At 43.3% G+C, this 23,331-nt stretch overlaps 4 protein-coding genes across 4 annotated transcripts; all 4 read left to right on the top strand.

Moving 5' to 3' along the window:
- Positions 1–692: 692 nt before the first annotated feature.
- On the top strand, positions 693–1,904 carry LOC118710237 (N-formyl peptide receptor 2-like). Its single transcript, XM_036422718.2, has one exon. The coding sequence runs from the start codon at positions 699–701 to the stop codon at positions 1,701–1,703; it is 1,005 nt and encodes a 334-aa protein (XP_036278611.1). The 5' UTR covers positions 693–698; the 3' UTR covers positions 1,704–1,904.
- Positions 1,905–5,603: 3,699 nt separating this feature from the next.
- Positions 5,604–7,264, top strand: LOC118710235 (N-formyl peptide receptor 2-like). The gene has a single exon (XM_036422717.2). The coding sequence runs from the start codon at positions 5,753–5,755 to the stop codon at positions 6,755–6,757; it is 1,005 nt and encodes a 334-aa protein (XP_036278610.1). The 5' UTR covers positions 5,604–5,752; the 3' UTR covers positions 6,758–7,264.
- Positions 7,265–8,343: 1,079 nt separating this feature from the next.
- LOC118710238 (N-formyl peptide receptor 2) lies at positions 8,344–13,396 on the top strand. The gene is made up of 2 exons (XM_036422719.2): positions 8,344–8,372; positions 11,305–13,396. Exon 2 carries the CDS (start codon positions 11,316–11,318, stop codon positions 12,318–12,320), a length of 1,005 nt encoding a protein of 334 aa, XP_036278612.1. The 5' UTR covers positions 8,344–8,372; positions 11,305–11,315; the 3' UTR covers positions 12,321–13,396.
- Positions 13,397–15,765: 2,369 nt separating this feature from the next.
- Positions 15,766–21,337, top strand: LOC118710233 (N-formyl peptide receptor 2-like). Its single transcript, XM_036422715.2, has 2 exons — positions 15,766–15,900; positions 19,702–21,337. The coding sequence occupies exon 2, from the start codon at positions 19,713–19,715 to the stop codon at positions 20,766–20,768; it is 1,056 nt and encodes a 351-aa protein (XP_036278608.1). The 5' UTR covers positions 15,766–15,900; positions 19,702–19,712; the 3' UTR covers positions 20,769–21,337.
- The last annotated feature ends 1,994 nt before the right edge of the window (positions 21,338–23,331 follow it).

Genomic DNA, 23,331 nt, shown 5'->3' with positions numbered 1-23,331 from the left:
ACTGTTCCAGATGGCCTTCAGCCAGAACCTTAAACCACACCCTACAAAGTGAAAGACTAATCCATCAATAGGTCAAGGATTCTCACGGGGGAGAAACAGGAGCTGGGAGTCATAGAGCCTGCCAGCATCTATGCATTGAGTCGTGGGCAGAAGGGTGGTGACCATACTCACTCTGAGTCTAGTGCTCCCTCACCGTGCCCACAATGCCTCCCATCGATTTTCTGTTGATTATACACCCTCAGTTCAGGATCCTGTTGATGGGTTACAGGAGCCTTGTAACACGCTTGGTTAAGTAATGAGCCTAATAGGTGGAATGTGGGTCCAGAACTGCTAGCAGGGTGGCGACTCACAAGTTGAGAACCGCTAGCAGGGTCGTCTAGGACCATCGGAAGACACAGATATTTACATTACTAATATGCAAAGGCTAATATGCAAATTGTTCCCATCAACCAGGAAGTTCAACCAACAGGCAGGCCATCCAACTGCATTGACAGTAGCAAAACTATGGTTATGAAGTAACAAGGAAATAATTTTATGGTTGGGGGTCACCACAACATGAGGAGCTGTATTAAAGGGTTGTGGCATTAGAAAGGTTCAGAACCACTGCTGTAGTGGAAGTTGTTGGCCTGAACGGAAGTGCTGTATAGGGTGCACCACTGACACATTCTCATTGTTGACATGTTTCAGGTGCAGTCAGGATGGAAACTGGCTACACTTCTCTGCAGATCGTCTTATCTGTGGCGCAAGGGATCATCTGTGTCCTCGGCACCATGGGAAATGGGCTTGTGATCTGGGTGGCTGGATTCCGCATGGCATGCACAGTCACCACCTTGTGTTACCTGAACCTGGCCATCGCCGACTTCTTCTTCTGCGCCACTCTGCCATTCCTCATGGCTTTAAATTATACGCAGGGACGATGGCCTTATGGCTGGATCCTATGCAAGTTATTGAACATTGTGATAGACACAAACCTGTTTGCCAGTGTCTTCCTCATTGCATTCATTGCTCTGGACCGCTGTATTTGTGTCTTGCATCCGGTCTGGGCCCAGAACCACCGCACTCTAAGTCTGGCTAAAAAAGTGATCATTGTACCCTGGATTCTTGCTCTACTCCTTAACTTGCCAGTTCTCATCTTCTTTAATACAGTACAAGATGAAAACGGGGATATATACTGCGGTTTTGACATGGACTTTTGGAGTGACATCAGTGAAGAAGAGATGTTGCAGAGGTTGTTTACCTCAGCAGCAATCATAGGGATCAACCGGTTTGTCATTGGCTTCACTCTACCGATGTCCATCATCGCCATCTGCTATGGACTCATTGCAGCCAAAATCTGCAAGAAGGGCATGATCAAGTCCCGCCATCCCATACGGGTCCTCACAGTTGTTGGAGCTTCTTTTTTCATTTGCTGGTTCCCCTATCAACTCTGTCTTCTTCTGCATGCACTCAATGTCAGAGCAATACTTGAAGGAAAGTTCAACATCATTCTCCTCCTGGATTCTCTAACAGGCACCCTGGCCTTCTTCAACAGCTGCCTCAACCCAATGCTCTACGTCTTCCTGGGGAGAGACTTCCGAAAGAGAATGATCCACTCCCTTCCCGCCAGTCTGCAGAGGGCCCTGACTGAGGACACAGACCCAACCAGTCACACAACAAACAAATCTGCTTCGTCTCCTACTGAAGCTGAATTACAGGAGATATGAGGTGACTGGGATCATTGATGAGTTCTGCCTGCTCCTGTCCTGCTCCCTCTTCCAGTTTCATCTTACCTAGGTCACACTGAGTGTTAGGTAAAATTTCCCTGCCCAAGAGACTGTAGAAAGGGACTGAGAGCCCCATTATTACTCTCAGAGTTTACTAAGGGAACATACCCACAAGGCTCAGCTTGGGAGGCAGTTCATGAATGAAACCCAAAACCATATGTTTAAAATAGTGTCTGACATGTGACAGACACCCAAAAAGAAGTTATATAAATAATCACTCAATAAATAAGAGCATCATCCAGGTATCAACTGAAGACCTTTAATATAAAATTAAATGAACTCTGAATTCATCTGAATGGGGGCCTGCTTACTGAACTCTCACTGCAAGTCCCAAAATTTTTACAAATCCTCAAGTGTCATATCTTTTTAAAAACACCTCAGATTTTGACTTTCTGTTTCCAATAAAGTACTCTGGCTAACTGGTGACCGGTGTCTTTGCTTTGAAATGAATCAATCTACAGTCGTTATCAGCCTTTTTTTTTTTTTTTTTTTTTTTTGTTTCCGCAAATAATCACTGACACGTTGCTATCTAAGGTATAACAGAACATGCTGATGCATTAGCAAAGATGAACTCAAAATAAATATTCAAATGCAGAAAAATACGTTGGTGTTAGTCCCTGGTTCTTACAACTGACATCTAAACACTTGCAATTTCCTGAATGATAAAGGTGTCTTTTATCAATTATTTTTTAAGTTTCCTGCATGCTTATGTTAATTTTGTTTATTTATTTTTGTTAATCCTCACCTGAGTGGTTTTAAGAGAGTGGAAGGGAGAGAAAAAGAAAGACAGAGAGAAAGAGAGAGAGAGAAAGAGAGAGAGAGAGAGAGAGAGAGAGAGAGAGAGAGAGAGAGAGAGAGAGAGAGAGACTTTGATTGGTTGCCTCCCACATCCACTTCAACCAGGGCCAAGGATAGAGCCTGCCACTGAGGTACAGGTCCTTGGCCAACATGGAACCCTGGACCTTTTAGTCCAAGGCCAATGTTCCATCCATTGAGCAAACCCATTTAAAGGCTAGAACTGTCTTTTTATCATGAGGAGTCCCTTTGGATCACAACAGATTTTGTGCTAATGAGGTATGTGCACATTTTATTGCTTGCCTCCAATTCCTCTCACATCAGCAATTATTTCTTTCATTTTCTTGAAGCTCTGAAAGAGAAAGGGCCCAGACACAAAACATTCTTGGCCCTTCATATTTAGAGCACTGAAATCCCACAGCAGGTAGAAGGTGAGGGGAATATTCACACACTAAGGTTCTAAAAGGAGTACTCTGCCCTAGTTGGTTTGGCTCAGTGGATAGAGCATCAGCCTACAGACTGAAGCATCCCCGGTTCAATTCCGGGCAAGGGCACATGCCTGGGTTGCAGGCTCGATCCCCAGGAAGAGGTATGCAAGAGGCAGCTGATCATGAATCACATCATTAGTGCTTTTATCTCTCTCTCCATCTCCCTTCCTCTCTGAAATTAATAAATATGTATTTTAAATAAATAAAGTACCCTGACAACATACCCAGAGTGTTTTATGGAAAATGCAAGGAGATGGGCATCTGTCACCTCACTGGTTGAACCCCATTGTCCCTCCCCCTTGTTCTTTAATAAAGCAGCTGCTGAAGCCCTCCTGCCACAGCACGCCAGGAACTGGACACAGGAACAGACAGCAGCTGGTGGTAAGTTCCAAGCCTGAGAATTTAAACATTGTTATGAGAGCATCTATTTTGTGGCAGATACCTCCTGAGCTCTAGAGCTGGACTGTCCAATAGGAATCCACTTGCCACATATGACTATTGAGTTTTTGCTAATCTGACCTGCATTGAGCTGCAGTCAAAAATGTACTCTGATATTCAAAGACTTGGCATGAAAAGGGAAGAAAAAAATGCCTCATTGAAAATTCTCAGATTGGTTATGCTCAAATGGTAGTCTGTATGTGTTGAGTTAAATAAATTATTGAAATTCATTTCTTTTGCTTTTAAAATATCGTATTACATATGAGACTCACATCGTGGCTCTTGCGATACAGCATTGGATGAATTCCGTAGTCTTCTGTTGCAGGTGTATGAATGTAGAGAGTCCTTAGAAAAGGAAAATAAGTGAATGAACAAATGAATAAGGACAGTCCCTGGTGATACAGTCTGTTCTTGGGGAATCTGCTTTACACTGTTAGTCAGAAAAGACACATCTGCGGAGACTGGTTTGGCTCAGTGGATGGAACATCTGCCTGCGGACTGAAAGGTCCCAGGTTTGATTCCAGTCAAGGGCATGAACCTTGGCTTCGGCCACTTTGTCAGTGGGGGGTGTGCAAGAGGCAGCTGATCGATGTTTCTCTCTCATTGATGTTTCTAACTCTATCCCTCTCTTTCTCTCTGTGAAAAGTCAATAAAATGTATTTTTTAAAAAGAAAAGAAAACACACATCTGAGAATATAATATCTAAGCTGAGATAGCAATATTCAGAGAGTGCCAGAGATGGGAAGCTTAAAAAGAGGGGCATAGTACGCAAAAGGAACAGAGCCTGAAAAAGCCTGAAATGGCAATGAGCTTGGCACATTCAAGAAATCAAAGGGATTCCATGTGGATTCCTCACAGGGTGTGAGACGACAGTGGCTATAAGAGTTCTGAAGGGTGTACAGAGCAGACCCAAGAGTGCTTGGGAACTGAGCTATGAGTTTGGAAGTCATTGGAGGCTGTTGAGCAGAAGAATGTCATGGTATGATTTGTGTTCCTAAGAGATCATCTGCCTGATGTCTGCAGAACAGATTTGGGTGGATAGAGCATCAGAAGCAAGAACAAGCCATTGGGAAGGTTAGTGCAGATCTGCAGCCAGAAAAGGGATACAGATCAGGGCTAGGGTGAAAAAAAACATCCCACATGTGGACTCACTGATTTTGGAGAGAGACTTGTTTGACTTGGATGGGATGGTCACGGAAAGGGGGTGCAAGGATATGTTAGCTTTCGAGATTTAACAATTGAGCACGTAAGATACAAACAGGCATGGATTACGGAGAGAGGTAGATTTGGGGGGAGGTGGAGGAGTCAAGATTTTGCTTTATCTGAGGCAACCTTCGGATTGGGAGGAGAAAAGGCTAGTAAATAAGACTGAGGTGAAGTGGCCTGTTGAGCTATTAGCACAACCAAGATTGTGTTGCGTGCACATTTTATCATCAACTGACATGAGAAGGAGGAAGTGGCTTATGGATCCCCCCGAACTGAGATATCAGGATAGGAACTGAGAAGGCACTCCTGGGAGAGCGACATGGAGACCATGGGCCCCCTTAAGGGGAGCACAGTCCTTGGGTGCTCAGGACCATGTCAATTCACAGTGAATTTAGGAGTCAAGCTGAGGTGACAAGTGGAGACACTGCCTTGTAGTGTTTGGCCATGAATATGCTTCACCAAGAGAATTCTCTTGAGGGAACACAGGGCTGAAGCTGAAAAAGAGCATGGGCCAAGGGCGGTTGCTTTGTGAAGAGAGCACATATGATCCTGTTTGTGTGATAGAATGATACAGCAGAAAGAAATTTTTAAAATATTTTACATAGAGGAAGGGAGAGATATAGAGAGCTAGAATCATTGATCAGCTACGTCTTGCACACCAGGGATTTGCCTGCAACCAAGGTACATGCCCTGGACCGGAATTGAACCTGGGACCCTTCAGTCTGCTCTGTCCACTGTGCCCACAATGCCTTCCATCGATTTTCTCTTGTTTATACACCTTGGCTCAGGATTCTGGTGATGGACAGGAGCCTTGGAACACTCTTTGTTGAGGAATCAGCCCAATCAGTAGAATGCCTACTTTTAATTATGGGAACATGGAGAGGTGTCCTTTCCCAAAGGAACAGCCAAGAGTCTGTCCAATCCTAGTGACTAGCCACAAGGCTCAGGAGGGTGGGTCTGGAGAGGAAGCTCCAGTGGAAGTTGTTGGCCTGAACAGAAGTGCTGTGGTATGGTGCTCTGCTGACACATTCTCATTGTTGACATGTTTCAGGTGCGGTCAGGATGGAAACTTGCTACAATGCTCTGCAGATCTTCTTCTTTGTGGCACGTGGGATCACCTGCGTCCTCGGCATCGTGGGAAATGGGCTTGTGATCTGGGTGGCTGGCTTCCGGATGGCATGCACAGTCACCACTTTGTGTTACCTGAACCTGGCCATCGCCGACTTCCTCTTCAGCGCCACTCTGCCATTCTTCATGGCTTTAAATTATACGCAGGGACAATGGCCTTATGGTTTGTTCCTATGCAAGTTATTGAACATTGTGATAGACACAAACCTGTTTGCCAGTGTTTTCCTCATTGCTTTCATTGCTCTGGACCGCTGTATTTGTGTCTTGCATCCGGTCTGGGCCCAGAACCACCGCACTCTAAGTCTGGCTAAAAAAGTGATCATTGTACCCTGGATTCTTGCTCTACTCCTCAACTTGCCAGTTCTCATCTTCTTTACTACATTCAAAAATGATAACGGGGATATATTCTGTGAATTCAACATGGACTTCTGGGATGACATTGGTCAAGAAGAGATGTTGCAGAGGAGCTTTACTTCAATAGCAATCATAGGGATCAACCGGTTTGTCATTGGCTTCACTCTACCGATGTCCATCATCGCCATCTGCTATGGGCTCATTGCAGCCAAAATGCGAAACAAGGGCATGATAAAGTCCCATCGTCCCTTACGAGTCCTCACAGTTGTCGGAGCCTCCTTTTTCATTTGCTGGTTCCCCTTCCAACTGTGTCTTCTTCTGAATACACTCTATGTCAGAGCAGTATTTGAAGGAAATTACGACATCATTCTTGACCTGGTACCTATAACAGGCACCTTGGCTTTTTTCAACAGCTGCCTCAACCCAATGCTCTACGTCTTCCTGGGGAGAGACTTCCGAAAGAGAATGATCCACTCCCTTCCCGCCAGTCTGCAGAGGGCCCTGACTGAGGACTCAGACCCAACCAGTCACACAACAAACAAATCTGCTTCTTCTCCTACTGAGGCCGAATTACAGGAGATGTGAGGTGACTGGGATCATTGATGAGTTCTGCCTGCTCCTGTACTGCTCCCTCTTTCAGCTTCATCTTACCTGAGATCACACTGAGTGTTAGGTTAAATTTCCCTGCCCAAGAGACTGTAGAAAGGGACTGAGAGCCCCATTATTACTCTCAGAGTTTACTAAGGGAACATACACACAAGGCTCAGCTTGGGAGGCAGTTGATGAATGAATACCAAAACCATATGTGTAAAATAGTGTCTGACATGTGACAGACATCCAAGAATGAGTTATATAAGTAATCACTCAATAAGAGCATCATCCAAGTATCAACTGAAGACGTTTAATGTAAAATTAAATGAACTCTGAATTCATCTGAATGGGGGCCTGCTTACTGAACTCTCTCTGCCAGTCCCAAAATTTTTACAAATCCCCAAGTGCCTTATCTTTTTATGAACACCTCAGATTTTGACTTTCTGTTTCTAATGAAGTATTCTGGCTAACTGGTGACCGGTGTCTTTCCTTTGAAATAAATCAATCTACAGTCGTCAGCCTTTTTCCTTGGTGTCCACAAATAATCACTCACAGGTTGTCATCTAATGTATAACAGTATATGCTGATGTATTGGCAAAGGTGAACTCAAAATAAATATTGAAATGCAGAAAAATATGTTCCCAGTTTTACAACTGACATCTAAACACTTGCAATTTCCTGAATAATAAAGGTGTCTTTTATCATTTTTTAAAATGTTTTCTGCTTGCTTATGCTAATTTTGTTTACTTATTTTTATTAATCCTTACAGGAGTGCATTTAAGAGAGTGGGAAGTAGAAAAAGAGAAAGAGGGAGATTGGTTGCCTCCCACATCAACTCTAACCAGGGCCAGGAATAGAGCCTGCCACTGAGGTACAGGTCCTTGGCCAAAATGGAACCCTGGACCTTTTAGTCTGAGGGCCAATGCGCTATCCATTGAGCCAACTGATCTAGGGCTAGAACTGTCTTTTTATCCTGAGGAGTCCCTTAGAATCACAACAGAATTTGTGCTAATTAGGTATGTGCACATTTTATGGCTTGCCTCCAATTCCTCTCACATCAGCAATTATTTCTTTCATTTCCCTGAAGCTTTGGAAGAGAAATGGGCCTGACACAAAACAGCCTAGGCCCTTGATATTTAGACCACTGAAATCCTGTTTCCCAGAGCTGGTAGGAGGTGAGGGTAATATTCAGACACTAAGGTTCTAAAAAGAGTACCCTGCCCTAGTTGGTGTGGCTCATTGGGTAGAGCATCAGCCTACAGACTGAAGGGTCCCCAGTTCAATTCCGGGCAAGGGCACATGCCTGGGTTGCGGGCTCGATCCCCAGGAAGAGGCATGCAAGAGGCAGCTGATCATGAATCACATAATTGATGCTTTTATCTCTCTCTCCATCTCCCTTCCTCTCTGAAATTAATAAATATGTATTTTCAATAAAGTACCCTGACAACATACCCAGAGTGTTTTATGGAAAATGCAAGGAGATGGGCATCTGTCACCTCACTGGTTGAGCCCCATTGTCCCGCCCCCTTGTTCTTCAATAAAGCAGCTGCTGAAGCCCTCCTGCCACAGCACGCCAGGAACTGGACACAGGAACAGACAGCAGCTGGTGGTAAGTTCCGAGCCTGAGAATTTAAACATTGTTATGAGAGTGTCTATTATGTGGCAGATACCTCCTGAGCTCTAGAGCTGGACTGTCCAATAGGAATCCACTTGCCACATATGACTATTGAGTTTTTGCTAATCTGACCTGCATTGAGCTGCAGTCAAAAATGTACTCTGATATTCAAAGACTTGGCATGAAAAGGGAAGAAAAAAATGCCTCATTGAAAATTCTCAGATTGGTTATGCTCCAATGGTAGTCTCTACGTGTTGAGTTAAATAAATTATTGAAATTCATTTCTTTTGCTTTTAAAATATCGTATTAAATATGAGACTCACAGCGTGGCTCTACAGATATAGCATTGGATGAATTCCGTAGTCTTCTGTTGCAGGTGTATGAATGTAGAGAGTACTTAAAAAAAGAAAATATATGAATGGACAAATGAACAAGGACAGTCCCTGGTGATACAGGCTGTTCTTGGGGAATCTGCTTTATACTGTTAGTCAGAAAACACACATCTGCCGAGACTGGTTTGGCTCAGTGGATAGAGCGTCGGCCTGTGGACAGAAAGGTCCCAGGTTTGATTCCAATCAAGGGCATGTACCTTGGTTGCAGGCTCTTTGCCAATGGGGCGTGTGCAAGAGCAGCTGATCAATGTTTCTCTCTCATCGACGTTTCTAACTCTATCTCTCTCTCTTTCTCTCTGTGAAAAGTCAATAAAATATATTTTTACAAAGAAAATAAACACATCTGAGAATATAATATCTAAGCTGAGATAGCAATATTCAGAGGTGGGAAGCTTAAAAGGAGGGGCATAGTAGGCAAAAGGAACAAGCCTGAAAAAGCCTGAAATGGCAATGAGCTTGGCACATTTAAGAAATGAAAGGGATTCCGTGTGGATTCCTCACAGGGTGTAAGATGTGTTCTGAAGGGTGCACGGTGCAGACCCACGAGTACTTGGGGAACTTGAACTAGGAGTTTGGAAGCCATTGGAGGCTGTTGAGCAGAAGAATGTCATGGTATGATTTGTGCTTGTAAGAGATCATCCGGCTTATGTCTAGAGAACGGATTTGGGTGGAGACAGCATCAGAAGAACAAGCCATTTGGAAGGTTAGTGCAGATCTACAGCCAGAGAAGGGATACAGACCAGGGTTGTGGTGAGAGAAACCAATCCACATGTGGACTCACTGATTTTGTAGAGAGGCTTGGTTGACTTGGATGGGATGGTCATAGAAAGGAGGTGTAAGGATGTGTTAGCTTTGGAGATTTAACAATTGTGCACTTAAATTACAAACAGGCACGGGATACTGAAAGTGGTACATTTGGGGAGGAGTCAAGAGTTTGGTTTATTCGAGGCAACATTCGGATTGGGAGGAGAAAAGGCTAGTAAATAAGACTGAGGTAAAGTGGCCTGTTGAGCTATAAGCACATCCAAGACTATGTTGCGTGCACGTTTTATCATCAAGTGGCATGAGAAAGAGGAAGTGGTTTTTGGGTCCCCCCAAACTGAGATATCAGGATAGGAACCCAGAAGGCACTACTGGGAGAGTGACATGGAGGCTATGGGCCCCCTTAAGGGGAGCACAGTCCTTGGAATGCTCAGGACCAAGTCAATTCACAGTGAATTTAGGAGTCAAGCTGAGGTGACAAGTGGAGACACTCTGCCTTTTAGAGTTTGGCCATGGATACACCTCATCAAGAGAATTCTCTCTCTTTTTTTAAAAAATATATTTTATTGATTTTTTACAGAGAGGAAGGGAGAGAAATAGAGAGCTAGAAACGTTGATGAGAGAGAATCATCGACCAGCTGCCTCTTGCACACCCCCTACCGGGGATGTGCCCGCAACTAATGTACATACCCCTGACCGGAATCGAACCTGGGACCTTTCAGTCCTCAGACCGACGCTCTACCACTGAACCAAACCGGTTTCGGCAAGAGAATTCTCATGAAAGCACACAGGGCTGAAGCTGAAAAGGAGCATGGGGCAAGGATGGCTGCTTTGTGAAGGGAGGGCATATGATCCTGTTTTTGTGATAGAATGATACAGCAGAAAGAAGATTTTTAAAAAATATTTTATTGATTTTTTACAGAGAGGAAGGGATAGAGATAGAATGTTAGAAACTGCGTCCTGCACACCAAGGATGTGCCCGCAACCAAGGTACATGTCCTTGACCGGAATTGAACCTGGGACCCTTCAGTCTGCAGGCCGATCCTCTATCCACTGAACCAAACTGGTTTGGGCCAGGAAGAAAATCTTGAGGATGTTTTGGCTGAAAAGAAAAGTGACACTGCAGGAGGGGCATTGTTGGGAAGGTGAGAGAGGGGGAAATGCAGAGCAAACGTGAAAGGGGAAGAACAAGAATTCTATTCGAGATACAGGCGCAGCTATATAGGGGGTTTGCTTGAGAGAAGGCTAAAAGGTTCACAAACAATTACTACCATTTACTCATTAAAATATGAGGCAAGGGCATCTGCTTAGAGCAGGAATGGGAAGGAGTTTAAGAAGTTTAAAGAGAGCCAGGCCAAGGTGGTTGAGCGTTGACCCATGAACCAAGAGGTCACCAGTTCAATTCCCCATCAGGGACGTGCCCCGTTTCAAGCTAGATCCCCAGTTCCGGACTTACAGGAGGCAGCTGATTGATGTTTGTCTGTCATCCATGTTTCTCTCTATCCCTCTTCCTTTCCCTCCCTCTAAAATCAATAACACTCTTGGTAGAGTAATCGGCCGAATCGGTAGAATGCATACTATAGTAATTATGGGAACATGGAGAAGTGTCCTTTCCCAAAGGAACAGCCAGGAGTCTGTCCAATCCTAGTGACTAGCCACAAGGCTCAGGAGGGTGGGTCTGGAGAGGAAGCTCCAGTGGAAGTTGTTGGCCTGAACAGAAGTGCTGTGGTATGGTGCTCTGCTGACACATTCTCATTGTTGACATGTTTCAGGTGCGGTCAGGATGGAAACTGGCTACACTGCTCTGCAGATCTTCTTCTTTGTGGCCCATGGGATCACTTGTGTCCTCGGCACAGTGGGAAATGGGCTTGTGATCTGGGTGGCTGGATTCCGCATGGCATGCACAGTCACCACCTTGTGTTACCTGAACCTGGCCATCGCCGACTTCCTCTTCAGCGCCACTCTGCCATTCTTCATGGTTGTGAATTCTATGGAGGGACGATGGCCTTATGGCTTGTTCCTATGCAAGTTATTGAGCATTGTGATAGACACAAACCTGTTTGCCAGTGTCTTCCTCATTGCTTTCATTGCTCTGGACCGCTGTATTTGTGTCTTGCATCCGGTCTGGGCCCAGAACCACCGCACTCTAAGTCTGGCTAAAAAAGTGATCATTGTACCCTGGATTCTTGCTCTACTCCTCAACTTGCCAGTTCTCATCTTCTTTACTACAGTCAAGGATGATAACGGGGATATATTCTGTGAATTCAACATGGACTTCTGTGGTGACATCAGTGAAGAAGAGAAGTTGCAGAGGTTGTCTACCTCAGCAACAATCATGGTGATTACCCGGTTTGTCATTGGCTTCACTCTACCGATGTCCATCATCGCCATCTGCTATGGGCTCATTGCAGCCAAAATGCGAAACAAGGGCATGATAAAGTCCCATCGTCCCTTACGAGTCCTCACAGTTGTCGGAGCCTCGTTTTTCATTTGCTGGTTCCCCTTCCAACTGTGTCTTCTTCTGCATACACTGTATGCCAGAGCAGTAGTTGAAGGTAGTTTTGACATTATTCCTCTCCTGGAATCTCTAACAAGCACCTTGGCCTTTTTCAACAGCTGCCTCAACCCAATGCTCTACGTCTTCCTGGGGAGAGACTTCCGAAAGAGACTGATCCACTCCCTGCCTGCCTATCTGCAGAGGGCCCTGACTGAGGACACAGACCCAATCAGTTACACAACAAACAAATCTCCTTTGTCTCCTACTGAGGCCGAATTACAGGAGATGTGAGGTGACTGGGATCATTTATAAGTTCTGCCTCCTCCTGTCCTGCTCCTTCTTCCAGCTTCATCTTACCTGAGGTCATACTGAGTGTTAGGTAAAATTTCCCTGCCCAAGAGACTGTATGAATGTAATGAGGGTCCCGTTATTACTCTCAGAGTTTACTAAGGGAACATACATACAAGGCTCAGCTTGGGAGGCAGCAAGATGACATGGATGCCCTCCCTGCCACATGGCAGGTGGACAGTACAGATGGATGGAGGTACTGGAGAATAACCCACCTCACATACAGAGAAAATGCCTTATATACTTGCCCAAAACACAGTGAGGGGCCGACTAAGGAACCAGCATGCCAGGGGCTTTGGGAGGGATTGGGCTGTCTTTGAGGAAATTTCTGGAAAGCGATCTCTGCTCTGGCCTGAATCTGGCCGGATCTGGCTAGACAGTCTGGCAGCGATCACATTAGTGAACAGCCTCTTCTCCACACTGAATCACTCACCAGGAAAAGTACTTTGGTGACCCCTGATCTGGGGAAAACAAATGGGCATCAGGGTATATTGCTTTTATTTTTGGTTCTACCCCGGGGAAAGAATACAGGGATAGGAAGAGGAGGATGGATGGGGAATCTGTAAAGCTTAGAGGAGAGAGTATATTAAGGCAAAAACTTTAGTATTTCATCATGAAGTAAGATGTTTCCATCTATTTTTTAAATCTGAACACGTTTCTTATTCCTACTTTACTAATGGTTTGCTTCTTTTTAAAACCATGATTAAGTGCTAGGCTGTATCAAATGCATATTCAGCTATTAAATCGATCATATTATTTTTACCATTTTTACTTACACCATCATAAACTGTAGTGATGTTTGATTGTCAAATTACCTTTGTATTCATAGAATAACCACAGTTGGTCATGATATATTTTGTATATTTCTAATTAATCTCACTAGATGGGCTTGGAATTTCTGCATTTATGATTCTGTAAAGATGGGTTTAGTCTTTTACTTTCCTCTTATGTCTATGTCAGGTTTTACATCAAAAGAAAAAGAGCTGGGAAGTGATTCCTCCAATACTGTTCTCTGATGTTATATTGAGTCTTGGGCTTTCTTTTTGAGAAGACTTCTTAACAGACTCTGTTCCTTTAATAACTTCAGACTATTCAGCCGGGACCGGTTTGGCTCAATGGATAGAGCATCGGCTTGGGGACTGAGAGTCCCGGGTTCGATTCCGGTCAAGGGCATGTACCTTGGTTGCGGGCACATCCCCAGTGGGGGGTGTGCAAGAGGCAGCTGATCGATGACTCTCTCTCGTCGATGTTTCTAACTCTCTATCTCTCTCTCTTCCTCTCTGTACAAAATCAATAAAATATATTTAAAAAATAAAAATAAAAAAAATAACTTCAGACTATTCAGACCTTCTATCACCTCTACTGTCTGTTTTGGTAATCTGTGATGTTCAAGGAATTTAGCCATATTTTCCAAATGGTCAAATTTGTTCTTATGAAAGAGTCTGAGAACTGTGTTATAGTACTTGGTAGGGGTATCTTTACATGATAAGAATGTAATCTATCTGAGGGCAGAGTTTGGCCTTTATTGTTCATGAATGAATCCCAAAACCATATGTGTAAAGAAGTTATATAATTAATGACTCAAAAAATATTAGCATCATCTTGGTATCAACTATGATCTTTAATGTCTAATTAAATGAACTGTGAATTCATCCTCAATGGGGGCCTGTTAACTCTTGCTGCCATTCCCAAAATTTTTACAAGGCCTCAAGTGCCTTATCTTTTTATGAATACCTCAGATTCTGACTTTCTGTTTCCAATAAAGTACTCTGGCTAACTGGTGACTGGTGTCTTTGCTTTGAAATGAATCAATCTATAGTCATTGCAGCCTTTTTCCTTGGTTTCCACAAATAATCACTCACACGTTGTCATCTAATGTGTAACAGAACATGCTGATGCATTGGCAAAGGTGAACTCAAAATAAATATTCAAATGTAAAAAAATATGTTAGTGTTAGTCCCTGGTTCTTACAACTGGCATCTACACACTTGTAATTTCCTAAATGATAAAGGAGTCTTTTATCAATTTTTTTTAAAGTTTCCTACATGCCTATGTTAATTTTGTTTATTTATTTTGTTAATCCTCACCTGAGGGTTTTTAGAGAGTGGTAGGGAGAGAGAGAGAGAGAGAGAGAGAGAGAGAGAGAGAGAGAGAGAGAGAGAGAGAGAGAGAGAGAGAGAGAGAGAGAGAGAGAAGGAGAGAGAGAGAAGGAGAGAGAGAGATTGAATGGTTGCCTCCCACATCCACTCCAACCAGGGCCAGGAATAGAGCCTGCCACTGAGGTACAGGCCCTTGGCCAAAATGGAACCCAGGACCTTTTAGTCCAAGGGCCAATGCTCTATCCATGAGCCAACCTATCGTGGGCTAGAACTGTCTCTTTATCATGAGGAGTCCCTTTGGGTCACACCAGAATTTGTGCTAATGAGGTATGTTAAGGTGGGCTGTCCAGTAAGAGGTAGCCTCAGTAGGACCAAGTGATTAAATTTCAGCTCAACACACTGACTTCTGGAATCAATAGCTGGGAAGGTGCAGGATATTGAGCTCCATAAAAACTCTTGAACCATAGGACTTGATGAGCTTCTAGGTAATTGAACACACCAAGGCATTGGGAGGATAATGCCCCAGAGAGAACTTGGAAACTATGTGCACACACATCCCCTATACCTTGCCCAATGCATCTCTTCGATTTGGCGGTTCTGAGTTGTATTTTTAATACTGAATTGCTAAACAAGTACCAGTAAATTCCTTCCTGAGTTCTGTGCATCATCCTAGCAAACCATCGTACCTAAGGAGGGGGGCTATGGGGACCCCTGATTTACAGCTGGTCCGTCTAAAGTACAGTTGGCAACCTGGGACTCCCAAGTGGCACCTGAAGTGGGGTAGCCTTATAGCACTGAGCCCTGTACCTTGTAGGATCTGGCCCTAATTCCAGACAGTGTCAGACTGAATTAGACTGTAGAACACCCAGGTCAGGTCCACAGAGAACTGGAGAACATTTCAGTACAGAACTAACCCACACCTCTGATGTCTGAAGTGTTGTTTGAGTGAAGTAACAAGATATTTTTTTTTTAAGCCAATGACTGTGTTTTATTGCTTGCCTCCAATTCCTCTCACATCAGCAATTATTTCTTTCATTTCCCTGAATCCCTGAAAGAGAAAGGGCCCGGATACAAAACATCCTTAACTTGCCTGTTCTCGTCTTCTTTACTACAAGATACTTATAGTAAATATAAGTTTACTATACATTTGGCCCTTGATATTTAGAACACTGAACTCCTGTCTCCCACGTCGGGTGGAACGAGAGGGGAATATTCAGACACTAAGGTTCTGAAAAGAATAAGCTGACACCATATCCAGAGTGCTTCACGGAAATTGCAAGAAGCTCTGGGTTCCTGTCAGCTGACGGGTTGAGCCCCATTGTCCCGCCCCCTCGTTTTCCAATAAAGCAGCTGCTGAAGCCCTCCTGCCTGAGTTACTGCACAAGAAGACAGGAACTGGCCACAGGAACGGGTTGCAGCTGGTGGTAAGTTCCAAGCCTTAAACATTGTTATGAGAGCACTTGTTATGTGGCAGATACCTCCTGAGCTCTGCCAGGGGTCCTCAAACTTTTTAAAGTGGGGGCCAGATCACGGTCCCTCAGAGAGCTAGAGCAGCGTTTTTCAACCGCTGTTCCGCAGCACACTAGTGTGCCGCGAGATGTTGCCTGGTGTGCCGTAGGTGCAGACAAGACAAGAATTTTATAATTTTTCACTATTTTGTTTACTTAATATTTCATAATAAAGTAATTATAAAATACTTTCTTTGTGTTTATTTGATTCCTATTCAAGAGAATTACTTTATATATAGTCAATATAGGCACAGAGTTAAATTTTTTAACATTTTCTAATGGTGGTGTGCCTCATGATTTTTTTCATGAAACAAGTGTGCCTTTGCCCAAAAAAGGTTGAAAAACACTGAGCTAGAGGGCCGGACTATATGAACTACTAATTCCTACTGTAACACCTCGGCTGCGCTCACTGCCCAAAAAACCTGGTGGGCCAGATCAGACTCCTCTGCGGGCCGCATGTGGCCCGCGGGCCGTAGTTTGAAGACCCCTGCGAGTCTAGACTGTCCAGTAAGAATCCACTTGCCACATATAACTATTGAGTTCTTGCTAGCCTGACCTGAGATGAGCTGCAGCCAAAAATGAATTTCATATACTCAAAGACTTAGTCTGAAAAAGGAAGACAAACTGTCTCATGGAAAATTCTCAGATTGGTTATGCTCAAATGATAGTCTCTATGTGTTGAGTAAAATGAAATATATTATTAAAATTTATTTCTGTTCCTGGGATAACTGGTTTGCACTGTGCATCAGGCGGGACCTCTCTGAGAATAGAATATCTAAGCTGAGATAGCAATATTCAGAAATAGCCAGATGCAAGAAGCTTGAATGGAAGGGCAAAGTAGGCAGAAGGAAGAGAAGATGCGAAAGCCCTGATATGGCAGTAAGTGTGGCATGTTCAAGAAATCAAAGGAATTCAGTGTGAATCCCTAACACTGTGTGAGATGATATAGGTGTGTGAGGTCTGAGGCATACACAGCCCAGATCCAGGAGAACTTGGTAAGCTTGAGATAGGCGTTTGGAAGCCATTGGAGGGTGTTGAGCAGAATAATGTCATGGTATTTCTGTTTTTAAAAGATTCTTTTGGCTTATATGTAGAGAGAGAATGGTTTGAGGGAGGGGAAGAAGGCTGCATTAGAAGCAAGAATAAGCTATTTAGAAGGTAAGTGCAAATATGCAACCAGACAAGGTCTATGGACAAAGTTAATGGTGATAAAAATTGTTCCAGTTACTTTGTAGATATAATTGATTGACTTAGATGGGATGGTTATAGAAAGGGGATTCAAGGATGTGTCAGATTTACAGGTAGAAATTTAACAACTGAGTGCTTACATTCCAAATAAACACCGAATATTAAGAGGGACAGATTTGGGAGGATAGAAGAACTAAGAGTTTGATCTAGGCAATGTGAGGTATGGAAGGAGAAAAAGCTAATAAATTAGCCCTAGCTGGTTTGGCTGAGTGGATAGAGCATCGGCCTGCAGTCAAGGGCATATGCCTGGTTGTGGGCTCGATACTCAGTAGGGAGTGTGCAGGAGGCAGCCGATCAATGATCCTCTCTTATCATTGGTGTTTCTATCTCTCTCTCCCTTCTCCCTTCCTCTCTGAAATCAATAAAAAAAATTTTTAAATAATAAAGCTAGTAAATTGGTCTGAGGTGAGGCAGTCTATTGAGCTATAAAGACAACCAGGAGTGTGTTATAGGTACATTTTATCATCTAAAGGCATATGGAAATGTGGTTTAAGGAGGAAAGGATTTACGGCATCCTACATCACTGAGATATCAGGATAAGAACTGAGAAGGCGCCAAAACCGGTTTGGCTCAGTGGTAGAGCGTCGGTCTGTGGACTGGAAGGTCCCAGGTTCGATTCCGGTCAAGGGCATGTACATTGGTTGCAGGCGCATCCCCAGTAGGGGGTGTGCAAGAGGCAGCTGGTTGATGTTTCTCTCTCATCAACGTTTCTAGCTCTCTATCCCTCTCTCCTCCTCTCTGTAAAAAAATCAATAAAATATATATATATATAAATAAATAAAAGAACTGAGAAGGCACCACTGGAGCAGTGACATGGAGGCCGTAGGCCTTCTTACGGAAATCACAGTCTATGGAGTTCTCAGGACCTAAGTCAGTTTTCAGAAGTTTAGGAGAAAAGCTGAGGTGACAAAATTCACTGAAAGAATTTTCTTGAGAGCACAGGGCCAAAGCTGGAAGGAACATGGGCCAAAGGCTGTTGCTTTGTGAAGGAAGGGGCTATGATCATGTTTGTGTCCTACAATGATTTAGTAGAAAGAAAATCTTGGCGATACTTTGGCAGAAAAGAACAGTGATACTGCTGGAGGGTAATTTTTGGAAAGGTGAGACAGAGAGAGGGATCCAGAGCAAACTTGAGGAAGGAATGAACAAGAACTCTTGATTTACCCACGGTATGAACTGGAATGACTAATAACTCTATTCACTAAGACAGATGCGAGTAGATTACAGATGCGGGTAGATTGCTTGAGAGAAGGCTAAAAAGTTCATAAATAGTCTAAACTGATTTGGCTCAGTGGATAGGGCATAGACCTGAGGACTGAAAGGTCCCAGGTTCGATTCCGGTCAAGGGCATGTACCTTGGTTGTGGGCACATCCCCAGTAGGTGGTGTGCAAGAGGCAGCTGATTGATGATTCTCTCTCATCAATGTTTCTAACTCTCTATCCCTCTCTCTTCCTCTCTGTAAAAAAAAAAAAAAAATCAATAATATATATAGATTTTTTAAAAGTTCATAAATAATTACTAGCATAGTCTTATTAAAATATAAGGCAAGGACATTAGGTAGAGCAGGAATCGGAACGTTAAGAAGTTCTAGGAGAAAGCAGAACTGAAACAATTATTTCAAAGTATTAAAATGGGAACATGATGAAGAAATAGAGTAAACTAATAGGAAACTTACAAAATCTGTGGTCATAAATCCAGTTACCCTTAATAATTTAGATGCTGAAAAGGCCACTTCCTCTGCCAGGACCATGGATGATGATATTTATCAAAAGCAAGGATGGCTTCACAGGAGTTGATAAACTGTACTGTGAATGACACCTTTTATGAGTCACCAAATAGCGGCCATCATAATCCATCCGCGCACCATCTGTGGATCAAGGCTCTCCTCCACCCTTATGGAGTGGGCTCATCATTTCACAACTTTACCTCAATGGCCTTTCCCCACCTACCATTGCACCATCATCCTTCCCTGTTGTGCCAGCATATTTTAAACCAATGTTTTAGACATCATTGAGCACATTATAGCTCCTGGATGACTGTGAGGCGCTGAATGGGTGGGTAGAAAGAAACTGAGCCTGTTTAAGGAATATGAGATGGGATAAAGTTCAGAGCACATTTCTGGTGGAAGCCATCTGCCTGAGCTCAAATGCAGGTTCTATTTCTTTCTGAATGGACGTTTCAAACAATTAATGTCACCAGTTTAAGCCTTCACTTCTGCTGATGGACAGGGGCCTGGTAACACTCTTAGTTAAGTAATCAGCCTACGTGATAGAATGCATACTAGTAATTATGGGAACATGGAGAAGTGTCCTTTCCCAAAGGAACAGCTAAGAGTCTGCCAAATTTATAGTGACTAGCCACAAGGTTCAGGAGAGGGGGTATCCAGTTTGGAGAGGAAGTTCTAGTGAAGGTTGATGTTGGCCTGATGTTTTCACAGCTGATAAATCCCCATTGTTGAAATGTTCCAGGTGCAGGCAAGATGGAAGCCAACTTCTCCATCTTTCTGAATAGATCCAATGAGATGCTCCATGAATCTACTGGCTACACTGCTCTGCACATTGTCTTATGGGTAATTCAAGGGATCACCTTTGTTCTCGGCATCCTGGGCAATGGGCTTGTGATCTGGGTGGCTGGATTCCGGATGGCACGCACAGTCACCACCTTGTGTTACCTGAATCTGGCCATAGCGGATTTCTCTTTCCTGACCGCTCTGCCATTCCTCATGGTGTCAAGTATCATGAAAAAACAATGGCCTTTTGGCTGGTTCATGTGCAAGTTGATTTACACAGTAGTGGACATTAACTTGTTTGGGAGCGTCTTCCTCATTGCTTTCATTGCTCTGGACCGCTGTATTTGTGTCTTGCACCCAGTCTGGGCCCACAACCACCGCACCATAAGTCTGGCTACAAAACTGATCCTTGTGCCCTGGATTCTTGCACTCATCCTCACCTCGCAAATTTTCATCTTCGTGACGATAGTAAATGATCCAAGAGGGAATATGTACTGTGCTTTCAACTTTGCACCATGGGCTGACACCCCTCAAAAGTTGCTGAAGGTGGCCTCCACTGTGATGACAGCTAGAGGGGTCATCCGGTTTGTCATTGGCTTCACTATGCCAATGTCCATCGTCGCCATCTGCTACGGGCTCATTGCTGTCAAGCTCTATAAAAAAGGCATGATTAACTCCAGCCGTTCCTCAAAGGTTCTCACCGCTGTTGTGGTTTCCTTCTTTGTTTGTTGGTTCCCCTTTCAACTGGTTGCCCTTCTGACCACAGTTTGGATCAGAGAGATATTGCTCGGAAGAATGTACAAAGCCCTTGATATCCTGACTAGCCTACTGGAAGCCTTGGCCTTCTTCAACAGCTGCCTCAACCCAATGCTCTATGTCTTCATTGGCCAAGACTTCCGAAAGACACTGATCCACTCTCTGCCTGCCAGCCTGGAGAGGGCCATGACCGAGGACTCGGCCCCAGCCAGTGATACAACCAACAAATCTGCTTCGCCTCCTATAGAGGCTGAGTTACAGGCCATGTGAGGGGATCGGGGGGGGGGGGGGGGGGGGCATTTTTAAGCTCTGCCTGTTCCTCCCCTGATCCTGATTCCAGCTTCAGGTTACCTTGGATCACGATGAGCCACACTCATCATGAAAACTACTTTGGTGCCCTCAGAATGGTGGGAAGAAATGGACTTATGGGTCTTATTTCTGTCATTTCTGGCTTTGGCACCAAAGCATATACCCCGGGATCAGTGGAGGTGGGAAAAGAAGGATGGGGAATCTATAAAGCTTAGACGAGAGATTATATTAAGGGGACAACTTTGGTACTTCACCATTTAGTAAGGTGTTTGCTATGGCTGTTTTGTAAGCTTTTCTTTCAGACTATAGAATACTTCTATACCCAGCTTATAAGAGTTTCTTCCTTTTCAAATCATGAATCGCTACTGCATCGTATCAAATGCATTTCTGAATATGTTAAGATGATCATATTATATTTTCCTTTCATTTACATCATACATTGTATCCATTTTTTATTATATTCTTATTGATTTCAGAGAGGAAGGGAGAGAGAGGTAAGAAACATCAATGACAATCATTGACTGGGGATTGAGCCCACAACCCAGGCATGTGCCCTGACTGGGAATCAAACCATAACCTCCTGCCTCATAGGTCGACGCTCAACCATTGAGCTTCGCTGGCTCAGCGATTATATTCATTTTTGAATGTTAAAGTAGCCTTGTATTCCTAGAATAAGCCAGAATTGCTCATGAGGTATTTTATATATTTCTAATAAATCTTACTTGACTGGTTTGGAATTCTGCATTTATGTTTATGTGAAGATAGGTCTGTTCTTTTGCTTCCCTCTAATGTCTGTGTCATTACTGACACAGATTTTACATCAACTGATAATGGCCTCCTGGAAAGAGCTGGGAAGTGATTCCCTGATTCTTTTCTCTGGTGTTCTATGTTTATAAATGTTTAGAGAAATTTACCAGTGAAGCCAGTTGGGTTTTGGGTTTTCTTTATGAGAAGGCTTTTTAATAGCAGGGTCTATTACTTGAATAGTGCTTAGAATCTCCAGACTTTTCTGTTCCTGTCAGAGTTAATCAACTGTGTCTTTTAAGAAAGTTAGCATTTCATACAAACTATCAAATGTATTGGCATGAAGCATTATTACTTTTTTTAAAATATTTTTTATTGATTTTTTTTTTTTTTTTTTTTTTTTTTTTTTTTTTTTTTACAGAGAGGAAGAGAGAGGGATAAGAGAGTTAGAAACATCCATGAGAAAGAATCATTGATCAGTTGCCTCTTGCACACCCCCTACTGGGGATGTGCCCGTAACCAAGGTACATGCCCTTGACCGGAATTGAACCTGGGACCCTTCAGTCCGCAGGCCAATGCTCTATCCACTGAGCCAAACCAGTTTCGGCAAAGCAGTATAACTATTTACAGTACTTGGTATGGCCTCCTTTACGTAATAAGAATATAAGCTCTCTTGAGGGCAGGAATCTGGTCTGTACTGTTCTCTAATGAATCATGATGCCCAACATGTAAAATAGTACCTGATATGTGATAGGTACTTAATATGTAGTTATTGTATTAATTAAGCAATAAACAGTATCATGCAGGTGTCAAGTGAGAATCTTTATGTTCAATTAAAATTATCTCTACACTCATGTCTTGAATTGAGCCATGTCCAGTGAATTCTTATCCCCATGCCCACAATTTTTACAAATCCTCATTCTGTTTGTTTTTATGACCGCCTCAGATTTTGACTTTCTATTTCAAATAAAGTACTCTGGCTGTTGACTGATGGCTGTGTTTTGAAATATATCAATCCATAATGGTACTGAGTCTCTTTTCTTGCTTTCTTCAAATAATCACTCACGTATTGCCCTTTGTGTAAAATATTTTTCTGACTTATTGGTTAAAACAAAAAAAAAAAGTATTTAAAATTTGTGTTAGGTAGTCTTCTTATAAAAAAATCCTTCACCCAGGAGATTACACTTTGGGTTGTGGACACACAAGGCAATATACAGAGGCTGTGTTATAGAACTGTGTACCTGAAATTTATGTTATTAACCTGTTACCCAATCAATTTAATTTTTAAACATCCTTCACTCATCCACTGCTTCACTCAGTCACTCTTTCCCTTTCCTTCATGTCACCCCTAAAAGCCCACCTAAGATGTGGCCCACAGAAAATAAGAAACAAGAAATTCAAGAGGGCAAAGCCAACAGCCATAAAGGATGACGTACATCCTCTAGATTGGAGAACTAAATAATAACCCTCCTGCCCTGACCGGTTTGGCTCAGTGGATAGAACTTCAGCCTGCAGACTGAAGGGTCCCAGGTTCAATTCTGGTCAAGGGCATGTACCTTGGTTTGGGGCACATCCCCGGTTGGGGGTGTGCAGGAGGCAGCTGATCGATGATTCTTTCTCATGGATGTTTCTAAGTCTCTATCCCTCTCTTTTCCTCTCTGAAAAAATCAATAAAATATATATTTTTTTTAAGTTTCTGTTTAAAAAAAAAAAAAGAGAGTTCCATCAAATTTAGCTCCTTTTTCCTTAATACCAGGAGGGCTTCCGAGCTTCAGGCTGC

This window comes from Pipistrellus kuhlii, unplaced genomic scaffold (genome assembly GCF_014108245.1).
Source record: "Pipistrellus kuhlii isolate mPipKuh1 unplaced genomic scaffold, mPipKuh1.p scaffold_m20_p_71, whole genome shotgun sequence".
Lineage (NCBI taxonomy): Eukaryota > Metazoa > Chordata > Mammalia > Chiroptera > Vespertilionidae > Pipistrellus > Pipistrellus kuhlii.
This window is presented reverse-complemented; position numbering and strand designations above follow the sequence as displayed.

Coding starts and splice junctions, on each gene's coding strand:
- LOC118710237 (XM_036422718.2), top strand. CDS start 699: ATGGAAACTGGCTACACTTCTCTGCAGATCGTCTTATCTGTGGCGCAA.
- LOC118710235 (XM_036422717.2), top strand. CDS start 5,753: ATGGAAACTTGCTACAATGCTCTGCAGATCTTCTTCTTTGTGGCACGT.
- LOC118710233 (XM_036422715.2), top strand. CDS start 19,713: ATGGAAGCCAACTTCTCCATCTTTCTGAATAGATCCAATGAGATGCTC.
- LOC118710238 (XM_036422719.2), top strand. CDS start 11,316: ATGGAAACTGGCTACACTGCTCTGCAGATCTTCTTCTTTGTGGCCCAT.